Genomic DNA, 14,860 nt, shown 5'->3' on the forward strand with positions numbered 1-14,860 from the left:
AAATGGTTTCCAGTTTGCAAAGAGTTAAATAAAGTTCGTTCAGAGCCATCGATGTGTCTGCTTGGGGGGGGATATATACGGCTGTGATTATAATCGAAGAGAATTCTCTTGGAAGATAATGCGGTCTACATTTGATTGTGAGGAATTCTAAATCAGGTGAACAGAAGGATTTGAGTTCCTGTATGTTTCCTTCATCACACCATGTCTCGTTAGTCATGAGGCATACGCCCCCGCCACTCTTCTTACCAGAAAGATGTTTGTTTCTGTCGGCTCGATGCGTGGAGAAACCCATTGGCTGCACCACCCCGGATAGCGTCTTTCCAGTGAGCCATGTTTCCGTGAAGCAGAGAACGTTGCAGGCCCTGATGTCCCTCTGGAATGCTACCCTTGCTCGGATTTCATCAACCTTGTTGTCAAGAGACTGGACATTGGCAAGAAGAATGCTGGGGAGTGGTGCGCGATGTGCCCTTGTCCTGAGTCTGACCAGAAGACCGCTACGTTTCCCTCTTTTTTGGAGTCGTTTCCTTGGGTCGCTGCATGCGATCCATTCCGTTGCCCTGTTTGTAAGGCAGAACACAGGATCCGCGTCGCGGAAAACATATTCTTGGTCGTACTGATGGTGAGTTGACGCTGATCTTATATTCAGTAGTTCTTCTCGACTGTATGTAATGAAACCTAAGATGACCTGGGGTACTAATGTAAGAAATAACACGTAAAATAACAAAAAAACTGCATAGTTTCCTAGGAACGCGAAGCGAGGCGGCCATCTCTGTCGGCGCCGGAAGTAATTTGTCTGATTCTCTGTAATAATGGTATGGGAATAATGATGCATCAAACAACACAACAACATTTTCAGTCACCTCCTTGTCTAAAGGACAAGTGGATAAACAGGTTCATGTCAAGCCCTGCAGGTTTTTTCTAAAGTATCATGGAATGTAGGCCTAGCTTGAACACCACACATTGGCTGCAACTGTAGGCTGAACGACAGAACAGCTATTTCCATGTTAAAATGTTATGGGATGCATTTTCTCCATTGTTTTTGATGGTAGACCACTCTGGTAGGCCTACATTATGATCAAATAGCCACAGTAGCCTACTTGACCATTTTTAAAACTAACTTAGTGGGTACAGCCTCAGTGTTCACAGTAAACGCACGGTGGAAGTTGCACAGAAATTCCAAACGTTCAAATTTGCTCAGTCATGAAAGAAAATTGAGGGAACATTGCATACAACACCAGGTGTCGCCGGAAGGCCAAGAAGATCATCAGGGACCTGGGCCACAGCCTGTTTGCCCCACTTCCATCACTCAGACGTGGGTAGTACAGGACCAGTCTGGCTAATAGCTTCTACCTACCCCCAGACCATCAGGCTGCTGAATAACCCACTTTAGTCATTTATCATGTTAAATAGCCACAACTACTCCAGGAAAACATTCCCCCACTATTAAAACCACCGCCACCAGCCTGTACCGTTGACACCAGGTAGGTAGAGCCATGGACTAATGCTGCTTAAGCCAAATTCTGACTCTGCCATCAGCATGATGCTACAGGAACTGGGATTCATTGAACGAGGCAATGTTTTTCCACTCCTCAATTGTCCATTGTTGGTGATTGCGTGCCCACTTGAACCGCCGACATCTTCTTGTTTTTAGCTCATAGGAGTAGAACCCAGCGTGGTCGTAGCCAATCCGTGACATGGATCTACAAGTTGTGCGTTCCAAGATGCTGTTCTGCACACCACTGATGTATTGCGCCCACAGGACTGCCGCTGACTGGATGTTTTTTGTTTGTTGCACTATTCTTGAAAACCCCTAGACACTGTTGTGTGTGAAAAACGCACACACACACACACATACACACACAAGACAAATCCGCTCAGACAGTTTCAGCTCATGAGCTCCATCAGCAGCAGATTTAATTTAGAATGGAAAATGAATGTTTATGCAACTAGCAACTAGTTAGTGCATCGAATCACATTGAACCGAATCTCACCGATTCGTTCCTCTAATCAGACCGCATCGTGCCGTTTCAAACTTCAACCTATCATTCCTGTATCGTATCGGAGCCCATGTATGTAGATACATATTAAATTGTCTTGAAAAGGAATGTTACACATCCTTAGTAACCATTTTTCTATTTCCTCCAACCCCAGTTGCACTACAACTCCAAGACCATGAAGACTGAGTCACCCAATGCCTCGCGAGGATCCTCCCTCCCCCGCACCCTCTCCAAAGAGTCCAAGCTGTATGGTATGAAAGATAGCGGCCCTCACAACCCTCCCAATGCTGCCCAAAGCAAGACTAACACGCTCCTTCCTCCCCCACCCCCACCTCTACCATCAGGTACTGAGAGCTCTCATTATTACTTGCATGCCCTTTCACCTTCTGTGTTGACCTACAGTAACGCGCCACATCTCCATCACGGCCATAGACATCCTCAATCAATGTAATGCATGCTTGTGTAGTCGTGTCCAAGGCTTTGATCTGTGAATGTTGAAGACGATTGGGATTTCTGTGTTGGAATGTTTTAAGAAGAATTCATTTAATAATTTTGTTTCAGACACGTAGTGGGTGGATAGATAAAGGGGCTGTTTTATTAAAAACTGTTATTCTCCAGATGAAAGAAAACATCAAAGGTGGAACCAGAAAGTTCTGTAAATGAAAGAACATTTGATAAGTTTGTCCCACTATGTGTTTCAGTCCATCACTAGTTAGGTAATGGGTCACACTAAACACAGCATATTGTAATTACCAATGTTGGTGTAAGTAGTGAAGCTTTGTGTGACCCTGTCAAACTCAGATCATGTGTCCTCTGCAGCCAAAGGCAAGGGTAGTGGTGGGGTGAAGACAGCCAAGCTGTACGCCTGGGTGGCCCTTCAGACCCTCCCAGAGGAGATGGTCATCAGCCCTTGTCTTCTGGACTTCCTGGAGAAAGCTTTGGAGACCATTCCAATCACCACTGTGGAAAGGAACTACACTGGTATGTAGGGTCATTTAATTGCAAATCCATCGCCTGTTTGCCGTGGGAGAGAGATGGTTAGAATGGGGTTGCTGGGCCTAAATGACCAACAACATACTAGACCGTTGCTCAAATCTGACCCTGTTTTGTCTGTGTGTGTCTCAGCTGTGAACTCCCAGGAGGAGGACATAGGCCAGTTTGAGCCAGTGGATCCCCTGGAGGAGTCCTCCACCTCCCTGGTTTCCTCCACCTCTGCCTACTCCTCCTTCCCTGTGGACGTGGTGGTCTACGTGAGAGTACAGGTAACCTACCTCAAATTGCCCACCTTACTATGGCTCGCAAAGCTCATGTCACTCTGTTCGCCATTGTACAATATGAGTGTTTTAAATGAGTATGTTTTGCTGTCACAATGTCCAGACCCTGAGACCCCACACACAAATGAATAAAGTTGTATAATCTGACTCCATGTCTCTAGCCCTCTCAGATCCGCTTCAGCTGCTTGCCCATGTCCAGAGTAGAGTGTATGCTGAAATTGCCATCTCTAGACCTGGTATTCTCCTCTAATCGCGGTGAAATGGAGATCCCATCTAGCACCCAACCTACCGACAGCCCACACCCACCCTCCTCCACCCCGAGCCAACACATCCTCAAACCGCCCCCTATGAAAGGAGGTATGGATAGCAATGCACCTGTAAAGCAACCTATAGATGTGTGAGTGGCTGCATTTCATTTTCTAAATCTATCTAGTCCATAATATAACACCTCTTTGATCTAACCTCCAGGTCCCTCTCCATCTCTGGGTAGCCCTCTGGGCCGGACCCGTCACAGCAGCAGCCAGTCAGACCTCACCTCCCCCCCCAGCAACTCCTCAGGGCTCAGCTTCACCGCCTGCATGTCAGACTTCTCTCTCTACGTGTTCCACCCCTACGGTGCAGGGAAACAGAAGTCTGCCGTCACAGGGCTGCCCCCAGGCCCAGGACCTCTAGGTATGGAAAAGTGTGGTGAAAGTTTATCATCCTGAAAATGTATTCATATATTCTAAAGCCTATTTTTATTCCTGTGCATTATAATTGCAGTTCAGTCGACCAACCTCGCTGTACAGCATGCCTCATAGTGATACAGGGTTGTTCAGACTTCCATTCGTCAGTGTGTAGCATTATAACAGCGCTATGAAGTCTCGTCTCATGTCTGTTCTTTCCTTTAAGGTACAGTGGATGAGGAGCCGTCCTCTGTGACTGGGAGGAAGGATTCCCTCAGCATCAACCTGGAGTTTGTCAAGGTCAGCCTGTCCAGAATGAGACGCACCGGAGGACCCACCTTCATTGAGAGCTTTGTACCTGGCAAGGGAGGCAAGATGGACACCACCCTTATCAATATCTCAGGTGCCCCATCCGCTCTTTGAACAGGTTTAATGGTTGGAAACAGTCAAATCTGAAAGAAGTCTTTGGTCTTCCAAATGGGAATGTTATGTATAGTAACGTCCCAAATTATTGCCACACTTAAAAGAGATGAGCAAAAAAATTGCTGTATTAAATAAATAATAGGGGTGTAATTGTTTCTTCAAACAATCGGTCTGTATTGTGGTTGTGGGTCCACGGTTCGGTTTTGGTACTGCGGGAAAATGAAATGCCAATACTTACTGTAGTACATTTTTGTTTTGGCAAAAGACATGAAACTAACCCAAAATATATAATACTGCTGTGTCTATTAATTGTCCAAACTCACTGCCGCTTTCCCACTCTATATTGCGCAATAATTTTCACAAATGCCTTGCTCTACGTCATTCCCAAACATTCTATGAATGTGTCAAAATGTGCTAGCTTGTTTAAAAAAATGTAAAAAAGATTTCATGTTGCTAAAATGCTGTCAGTTCCACTTTAATTGAGAAGGTTTTTAGGAAAGCCTTTACATCTACCAAAAGACGGTTGTCATTGGCATCATCGCTAACAGCTACATAGTGGCAGACAAACACACACAGACAGGGGCATTTCCACGCTGTTGCCTTTTCAGAAATTTGACGGAAAATACAAATCACTTTTGTTCATGTCTTATTATCATCTTGGTCAAATTAATGAATGTTCTAATAAATTCAATACAGTTAGTTGATTTCCTACTAACTTCAATAAAAAAAATATTCTACTGGGAAGCCAAAATGTTCCCAAACTGGAGATTTAAACGATGATGGAGGATCCTCCCATTCTGGTTTATCAACCCCACCATTCGCCTTGGTACAGAACTAGTTCCCGGCTGCGCCTCACAAAAGGATAGTTTGAAATGTGCAAATTAAGATTACTGTTTTGATTACAACGTGCGCATAGGCTCTAGTTGTTTTAATGGAATAGACTACAACGGTTTTCTTCTGCACAGATTTACTCGGCATACAATGCAGTGTAGGCATAGACTATAGGCTTAGTGTTTTTAATTTTGGATATATACACATTCGGTACTGTTATGCCTGTAATAAATAATACAAATACTAAGCCATATTGTATGCTTAATATTATTTTATACTAATATAATTGCTCAGATAAAGATATTTTGTTTACAAGTAATAATCAAATAAAATTTCAAATAAAATTGTATTAGTCACATGCCCCGAATACAACAGGTGTAGTAGACCTTACAGGGAAATGCTTACTTATGAGCCACTAACCAACAATGCAGTTTTAAAAATCAGGATAAGAATAAGAAACAAAAGTATCAAGTAATTAAAGAGCAGCAGTAGAATAAAAATAGCAAGACTATATGCGGGGGGGGGATACTGGTATAGAGTCAATGTGCAGGGGCACTGGTTAGTTGAGGTAATATGTACATGTAGGTAGAATTATTAAAGTGACTATGCATAGATGGTAACAGAGTGTAGCAGCGGTGTAAAATAGGGGGGGGCAATTAAAATAGTCTGGGAAGCCATTTGATAAGATGTTCAGTAGTCTTATGGCTTGGGGGTAGAAGCTGTTTAGAAGCCTCTTGGACCTAGACCTAGACGCTCCGGTACCGCTTGCCATGCGGTAGCAGAGAGAACAGTCTATGACTGGGGTGGCTGGGGTCTTTGACAATTTTTAGGGCCTTCCTCTGACACCACCTGGTATAGAGGTTCTGGATGGCAGGAAGCTTGGCCCCAGTGATGTACTAGGCTAGGAGGATCTGAGGACCCATGCCAAATCTTTTCAATCTCCTAAGGGGGAATAGGTTTTGTCGTGCCCTCTTCACGACTCTTGATGTGCTTGGACCATGTTAGTTTGTTGGTGATGTGGACACCAAGGAACTTGAAGCTCTCAACCTACTCCACTGCAGCCCCGTCGATGGGAATGGGGGCATGCTCGGTCCTGTTATTCCTGTTGTCCACAATCATCTCCTTTGTCTTGATCACGTTGAGGGAGAGGTTGTTGTCCTGGTACCACACGGCCAGGTCTCTGACCTCCTCCCTATAGGCTGTCTCGTCATTGTCTGTGGTCAGGCCTACCACTGTTGTCTCGAATCAAATCACATTTTATTTGTCACATACACATGGTTAGCAGATGTTAATGCGAGTGTAGTGAAATGCTTGTGCTTCTAGTTCCGACCTTGCAGTAATATCTAAGTAATCTAACCTAACAATTTCACAGCAACTACCTTATACGCACAAGTGTAAAGGAATGAATACGAATATGTACATAAAAATATGAATGAGTGATGGCCGAACGGCATAGGCAAGATGCAGTAGATGGTATAGAGTACAGTATATACATATGAGATGAGTAATGTAGGGTATGAAAACATTATATAAAGTGGCATTGTTTAAAGTGGCTAGTGATACATTTATTACATACATTTTTTCATTATTAAAGTGGCTAGAGTTGAGTCAGTATGTTGACAGCAGCCACTCAATGTTAGTGATGGCTGTTAAACAGTCTGATGGCCTTGAGTTAGAAGCTGTTTTTCAGTCTCTTGGTCCCCGCTTTGATGCACCTGTACTGACCTCGCCTTCTGGATGATAGCGGGGTGAACAGGCAGTGGCTCGGGTGGTTGTTGTCCTTGATGATTTTTTTTGGCCTTCCTGTGACATCGGGTGGTGTAGGTGTCCTGGAGGGCAGATAGTTTGCCCCCGGTGATGCGTTGTGCAGACCTCACTACCCTCTGGAGAGCCTTATGGTTATGGGCGGAGCAGCTGCCGTACCAGGGGGCGATACAGCCCGACAGGATGCTCTCGATTGTGCATCTGTGAAAGTTTGTGTGTTTTTGGTGACAAGCTGAATTTCGCTGCTGCGCCTTCTTCACCACGCTGTCTGTGTGGGTGGACCATTTCAATTTGTCTGTGATTTGTACGCCGAGGAACTTAAAACTTTCCACCCTCTCCACTACTGTCCCATCAATGTGGATAGGGGGCTGCTCCCTCTGCTGTTTCCTGAAGTCCACAATCATCTCCTTTGTTTTGTTGACATTGAGTGTGAGGTTATTGTCCTGACACCACACTCCGAGGGCCCTCACCTCCTCCCTCTAGACCATCAAGTCGTTGTTGGTAATCAAGCCTACCATGGTAGTGTCTTCTGCAAACTTGATGATTGAGTTGGAGGCGTGCATGGCCACACAGTCGTGAGTGAACAGGGGGTGGCTCGTCAGGAAGTCCAGGACCCAGTTGCACAGGGCGGGGTCGAGACCCAGGGTCTCGAGCTTAATCACGAGTTTGGAGGGTACTATGGTGTTAAATGCTGAGCTGTAATCGATGAACAGCATTCTTACATAGGTATTCCTCTTGTCCAGATGGGTTAGGGCAGTGTGCAGTGTGATGGCGATTGCGTCGTCTGTGGACCTATTGGGGCGGTAAGCAAATTGGAGTGGGTCTAGGGTGTCCGGTAGGGTGGAGGTGATATGGTCCTTGACTAGTCTCTCAAAGCACTTGATGATGACGGAAGTGAGTGCTACAGGGCGGTAGTCATTAAGCTCAGTTACCTTAGCTTTCTTGGGAACAGGAACAATGGTGGCCCTCTTGAAGCATGTGGGAACAGCAGCCTGGGATAAGGATTGATTGAATATGTCCGTAAACACACCAGCCAGCTGGTCTGCGCATGCTCTGAGAACGCGGCCGGAGATGCCGTCTGGGCCTGCAGCCTTGCGAGGGTTAACACGTTTAAATGTTTTACTCACGTTGGCTGCAGAGAGCACACACGTTTTGGTAGCGGTCCGTGTCAGTGGCACTGTATTGTCCTCAAAGCGATTAAAGAAGTTGTTTAGTCTGTCTGGGAGCAAGACATCGTGGTCCGCGACGTGGCTGGTTTTTCTTTTGTAGTCCGTGATTTACTGTAGACCCTGCCCACATACCTCTCGTGTCCGAGCTGTTGAATTGCGACTCCACTTTGTCTCTATACTGACGCTTAGCTTGTTTGATTGCCTTACGGAGGGAATAGCTACACTGTTTGTATTCGGTCATGTTTCCGGCCAACTTGCCCTGATTAAAAGCAGTGGTTTGCGCTTTCAGTTTTGCGCGAATGCTGAGATCAATCCACGGTTTCTGGTTGGGGAATGTTTTAATAGTCGCTGTGGGTTCAACATCACTGATGCACTTGCTAATAAACTCGCTCACCGAATCAGCATATTCATCAATGTTGTTGTTCGACGTTATGCAGAACATATCCCAGTCCACGTGATCGAAGCAATCTTGAAGCGTGGAATCCGATTGGTCAGACCAGCGTTGAACGGACCTGAGCGCGGGTGCTTCCTGTTTTAGTCTCTGTCTATAGGCTGGGAGCAATTTTCCACCATAATTTGCAAATAAATTCATTAAAAATCCTACAATGTGATTTTCTGGATTTTCTTTTCTCATTTTGTCTGTCATAGTTGAAGTGTACCTATGATGAAAAGTACAGGCCTCTCATCTTTTTAAGTGGGAGAACTTGCACAATTGGTGGCTGACTAAATACTTTTTTGCCCAACTGTATATCTTGCTAAGCCCTCTGACAAACCATCAAACAGGCAAAGCGCCAATACAGGACTAAGATTTAATCGTGCTACACCGTCTCCGACACTCGTCGGATGTGGCAGGGCCTGCAAACTATTAGACTACAAAGGGAAGCACAGCCGTGAGCTACCCAGTGACACGAGCCTACCAGACGAGCTAAATCACTTCTATGCTCGCTTCGAGGCAAGCAACACTGAGACATGTATGAGAGAACTGTGTGATCACGCTCTCAGTAGCCGACGTGAGTAAGAACTTTAAACAGGTCAACATTCACAAGGCCGCTGACCAACTGGCAGGTGTCTTCACTGACATTTTCAACATGTCCCTGATTTGATTCTGTAATACCAACATGCTTCAAGCAGACCACCATAGTCCCTGTGCCCAAGAACACTAAGGTAACCTGCCTAAATGACTACAGACCCATTGCACTCAGGTCCGTAGCCATGAAGTTCTTTGAAAGGCTGGTCATTGCTCACATTACCACCATTATCCCAGAAACCCTAGACCCACTCCAATTTGCATACCGCTCAAACAGACTCCACACTGCCCTTTCCCACTTGGACAAAAGGAACACCTACATGAGAATGCTATTCATTGACTACAGCTCAGCGTTCAACACCATCGTGTCCTCAAAGCTCATCAGTAAGCTAAGGACCCTGGGACCAAACACCTCCCTCTGTAACTGGATCCTGGACTTCCTGACAGGCAGCCCCCAGGTGGTGTTGGTAGGTAGCAACACATCTGCCAAGCTGATCCTCAACGCTGGAGCCCATCAGGGGTGCGTGCTCAGTCCCCTCCTGTACTCCCTGTTCACCCACGACTGCATGGCCAGGCATGACTCCAACACCATCATTAAGTTTACAGACGACACAACAGTGGTAGGCCATCACTGCCTTGTACGGCAACTGCTCGGCCTCCAACCACAAGGCACTACAGAGGATAGTCACTGGGGCTAAGCTGCCTGCCACCGAGGACCTCGACACTAGGCGGTATCAGAGGAAGGCCCTAAAAATAGTCAAATACCTCAGCCACCACTTGCCATGCTACCGCATGGTTCCCGGAGCGCCAAGTCTAGGAACAAAAGGCTTCTCAACAGCTTTTACACCCACGCCATAAGACTCCTGAACAGGTGATCAAATGGCTACCCAGACTATTTGCATTGTGTCCCGCCAACCCCCTCTTTTACGCTGCTGCTACTCTCTGTTTATCATCTATGTATAGTCACTTTAACTATACCTACATGTGCATATTACCTCAATTAGCCCGACTAACCGGTGCCCCCGTACATTGAATCTGTACCGGTACCACCTGTATATAGCCTTGCTACTGCTATTTTCACTGTCATTTTACTGCTTGTTTTTTTATTTCTTTACTTATCTAATACCTATTTCTTTACTTAAAAATTGAAGTGTTGGTCAGGGCTTGGAAGTAAGCATTTCACTGTTGTATTCGGCTCACGTGACAAGTAAACTTTCATTTGAATTATGGATGGTAACCGTGAACGAACCAAAAATATATTGTCTTTATACATACATTTTCAGGAGAAGGGGGATTCAACTTTATATATATACAGTGCATTCGGAAAGTATTCAGACCTCTTCCTTTTTTCCCACATAATCTTACGTTACAGCCTTAATCTAAAATGTATTAAATAAAACATTTTCCTCATCAATCTTCACACAATAACCCATACATAATGACAAAGCGAAAACTGTTTTTTGTATTGAAAAAAATAACTGAAATACCTTATTTATATAAGTATTGCTATATTGCTTTGCTATGATATTCGAAATTGAGCTCAGGTGCATCCTGTTTCCATTGAGCATCCTTGAGATGTTTCTACAACTTAATTGAGACTTAAGAGTGCACCTGTGGCAAATTCAATTGACTGGACATGATTTGGAAAGGCACACACCTGTCTATGTAAGGTCCCACAGTTGACAGTGTGTGTCAGAGCAAAGACCAAGTCATGAGGTCGAAGCAGAATTGTGTCGAGGTACAGATCTGGGGAAGAGTACCAAAAAATGCCTGCAGTATTGAAGGTCCCCAAGAACACCTGAGGCCTCCATCATTCTTAAATGGAAGAAGTTTGGAACCATCAAGACTCTTCCTAAAGCTGGCCGCTCGACCAAACTGAACAATCGGGGGAGAAAGGCCTTGGTCAGAGAGGTGACCAAGAACCCGATGGTCACTCTGACAGAGCTCTATGAGTAACTCTGTGGAGATGGGAGAACCTTCCACAAAGGGAAAGGGGGATACCTAGTCAGTTGTACAACTGAATGCCTTCAACTGAAATGTGTCTTCTGCATTTAACCCAACCCCTCTGAATCAGAGAGGTGTAGGGGGCTGTCTTAGAAGGACAACCATCTCTGCAGCACTCCATCAATCAGGCCTGTATGGTAGAGTGGGAAGACAGAAGCCACTCCTCAGTAAAAGGCACATGACAGCCCGCTTGGAGTTAGCCAAAAGGCACTTAAAAGACTCTCGGAACATGAGAAACCAGATTCTCTGGTCTGATGAAACCAAGATTGAACTCTTTTGCCTGAATACCAAGCGTCACGTCTGGAGGAAACCTGGCACCACCCCTACGGTGAAGCATGGTGGTGGCAGCATCATACTGTGGGGATGTTTTTCAACAGCAGGGATTGAGAGACTAGTCAGGATCAAGGGAAAGATGAACGGCGCAAAGTACAGAGAGATCCTTAATGAAAACCTCCAGAGCGCTCAGGACCTCAGACTGGGGCATAGGTTACCTTCCAACAGGACAACGACCCTAAGCACACAGCCAAGATAAAGCAGGAGTGGCTTCGGGACTAGTCTCAATGTCCTTGAGTAGCCCAGCCAGAGCCCGAACTTGAACCCGATCGAACATCTGTAGAGAGACCTGAAAATAGCTGTGCAGCGACGCTCCACATCCAACCTGACAGAGCTTGAAAGGATCTGCAGAGAAGAATGGGTGAAACTCCTCAAATACATGTGCGCCAAGCTAGTAGCGTCATACCCAAGAAGACTTGAGGCTGTAATCGCTGCCAAAGGTGCTTCAACAAAGTACTGATTAAAAGGTCTGAAATACTTAATTGTGATATTTCAGTTTTACATTTTTTTTACATTTGCAAAGAAAAATGTAAAGCCTGTTTTGCACTGTAGTTTACCCAATAGCAGTTTTTCATTTTAACATGGTTGGTCCATTTTGTAAACATTTTACGAACAGAATGGCAGGGTCGGGATGAGAAGCATAATTTCCAAAAGTTCCAAGCAGTTAAAACCATACATTTTTGAGACCAGTGTAACCAAAGCTGTGATGTATTCATTAGGTATGTCGTAGCAAATTTTCAAAGATTCATTACAAGCTCAAAACATTTTAACAAAAATAACAGATATAGGCCTCCCGAGTGGCACACTGGTCTAAGACACTGCAGTGCTAGCTGTGCCACTAGAGATCCTGGTTCGAATTCATGCTCTGTCGCAGCCGGACGCGACCGGGTGGGAGTTGTGTCAAGATGCAGTGCGGCTTGGCTGGGTTGTGTTTCGGAGGACGCATGGCTCTTGACCTTCGCCTCTCCCGAGTCCCTGCGGTAGTTGCAGCGATGGGACAGGACTGTAACTACCAATTGGATACCATGAAATTGGGGAGAAAAGTGGGTTTAAAAAAGACATGACAATAACGTGGCTATTTGCATGATAATTTATTGTTACCCCAAATTCCATAATCGTCACAGCCCTACATCCAATATAGTTTAGTATTTGTAATATTTTGAATGTGACTGTATATCTTGTCACTAAAGCTGATCCATTTTGATCAATTAATTCCCCTCCACAGAAACTTAGATTCCTGGCCAACTTTGAGTGTTTTTTCTCTCTCTTCTCAGCTGTATGTGACATTGGCTCGGCCTCCTTCAAGTATGACATGCGGAGGCTAAGTGAGATCCTGGCCTTCCCCAGAGCCTGGTACCGGCGCAGCATCGCCAGACGCCTCTTCCTGGGAGACCAGACCATCAACATGCCAACAGGTTGGGATGTTGGGAAATACACACCTCCTTAATAGGCCTTTGCACACTTATGGCTCCATCTTCCTCATGCGATAATTGATCAACATTTTTACTCTGTTCCCTTTCAATCTCAAACTCTGCTAATGTCGGTCCCCTTTAAAACAGTATGCATTTTTCCCAAAACTGTGTTTACATTTGAAAATATGCCCTTTACCTCAACCTGCTTCTCTCCTCCAGCCTCGGGTCCTACCACCCCGGACTCTGTCGAGAACATGACCCAGCACCTGTCACCAGAATCCAGCCGTAAAGCCTACTGGAGGACCTGGGATGGTAGCACTGGGCAGTACATGCCTCAGTCCCCCAACGTGTTCTCTGACCACTCCACTGGGAGTAACATGTCCCCCGGGGGCCTGTCCTCCCACCTCAAGTCCCCAGCCCCCGGACGCACCAGGAGCGTCTCTGATTCCTCCGCCCCCAGAAGAGGTACCAGCTCAAAAATGAGTGCTCAACAGCACCGAGGAACGACACGATCGGATTAAAGCGGTGTTATAGCTGTTTTTTTTTAGCTTAGTGTAGAGATAATTTTCACAACGTAGGCTTAAAATGCAGTAGGAATAATGAAGGAATACTATATCCCTCATTTATACTTGAGCTAGTGTGTACTCTTTGACACTTTTAAATTAGGATTAACTCTCTCTAATTTAGACAAATACAGTGGGGAGAACAAGTATTTGATACACTGCCGATTTTGCAGGTTTTCCTACATACCAAGCATGTAGAGGTCTGTAATTTGTATCATAGGTACACTTTAACTGTGAGAGACGGAATCTAAAACAAAAATCCAGAAAATCACATTGTATGATTTTACAGGACAATAGACAAGCAGCTTGTTGAGAAGGCAACAACTGTTGGCGCAATAATTAGAAAATGGAAGAAGTTCAAGATGACGGTCAATCACCCTCGGTCTGGGGCTCCATGCAAGATCTCACCTCGTGGAGCATCAATGATCATGAGGAATGTGAGGGATCAGCCCAGAACTACACGGCAGGACCTGGTCAATGACCTGAAGAGAGCTGGGACCACAGTCTCAAAGAAAAGCATTAGTAACACACTACGCCGTCATGGATTAAAATCCTGCAGAGCACGCAAGGTCCCCCTGCTCAAGTCAGCGCATGTCCAGGCCCGTCTGAAGTTTGCCAATGACCATCTGGATGATCCAGAGGAGGAATGGGAGACGGTCATGTGGTCTGACGAGACAAAAATAGAGCTTTTTGGTCTAAACTCCACTCGCCGTGTTTGGAGGAAGAAGGCTGAGTACAACCCCAAGAACACCATCCCAACAGTGAAGCATAGAGGTGGAAACATCATTCTTTGGGATGCTTTTCTGCAAAGGGGACAGGACGACTGCACCGTATTGAGGGGAGGATGTATGGGGGCATGTATCGCGAGATCTTGGCCAACAACCTCCTTCACCTCAGTAAGAGCATTGAAGATGGGTCGTGGCTGGGTCTTCCAGCATGACCCAGCCACAGCCAGGGCAACTAAGGAGTGGCTCCGTAAGAAGCATCTCAAGGTCCTGGAGTGGCCTAGCCAGTCTCCAGACCTGAACCCAATAGAAAATCTTTGGAGGGAGCTGAAAGTCCATATTTCCCAGCGACAGCCCCGAAACCTGAAGGATCTGGAGAAGGTCTGTATGGAGAAGTGGGCCAAAATCCCTGCTGCAGTGTGTGCAAAACTGGTCAAGAACTACAGGAAACTTGTGATCTCTGTAATTGCAAACAAAGGTCCCTGTACCAAATATTAAGTTCTGCTTTTCTGATGTATCAAATACTTATGTCATGCAGTAAAATGCAAATTAATTACTTCAAAATCATACAATGTGATTTTCTGGATTTTTGTTTTGCATTCCATCTCTCACAGTTGAGGTGTACCTATGATAAAAAAATGACAGACCACTACATGCTTTGTAAGTAGGAAAA

General features: G+C 45.4%; 1 protein-coding gene across 1 annotated transcript in view; it reads left to right on the plus strand.

The window, feature by feature from the left end:
- LOC115146126 (bridge-like lipid transfer protein family member 1) overlaps positions 1 to 14,860 on the plus strand; it is a 129,583-nt gene that overhangs the window by 104,292 nt on the left and 10,431 nt on the right. The window contains 8 exon segments of the mRNA XM_065004191.1: positions 2,152 to 2,341; positions 2,817 to 2,978; positions 3,123 to 3,259; positions 3,433 to 3,628; positions 3,740 to 3,943; positions 4,163 to 4,339; positions 12,762 to 12,902; positions 13,119 to 13,364. Of these exon segments, the coding sequence (XP_064860263.1) occupies positions 2,152 to 2,341; positions 2,817 to 2,978; positions 3,123 to 3,259; positions 3,433 to 3,628; positions 3,740 to 3,943; positions 4,163 to 4,339; positions 12,762 to 12,902; positions 13,119 to 13,364 (1,453 nt within the window).

The sequence above is a fragment of the Oncorhynchus nerka genome, linkage group LG18, assembly GCF_034236695.1.
Source record: "Oncorhynchus nerka isolate Pitt River linkage group LG18, Oner_Uvic_2.0, whole genome shotgun sequence".
In the NCBI taxonomy this organism is placed as follows: Eukaryota; Metazoa; Chordata; class Actinopteri; order Salmoniformes; family Salmonidae; genus Oncorhynchus; species Oncorhynchus nerka.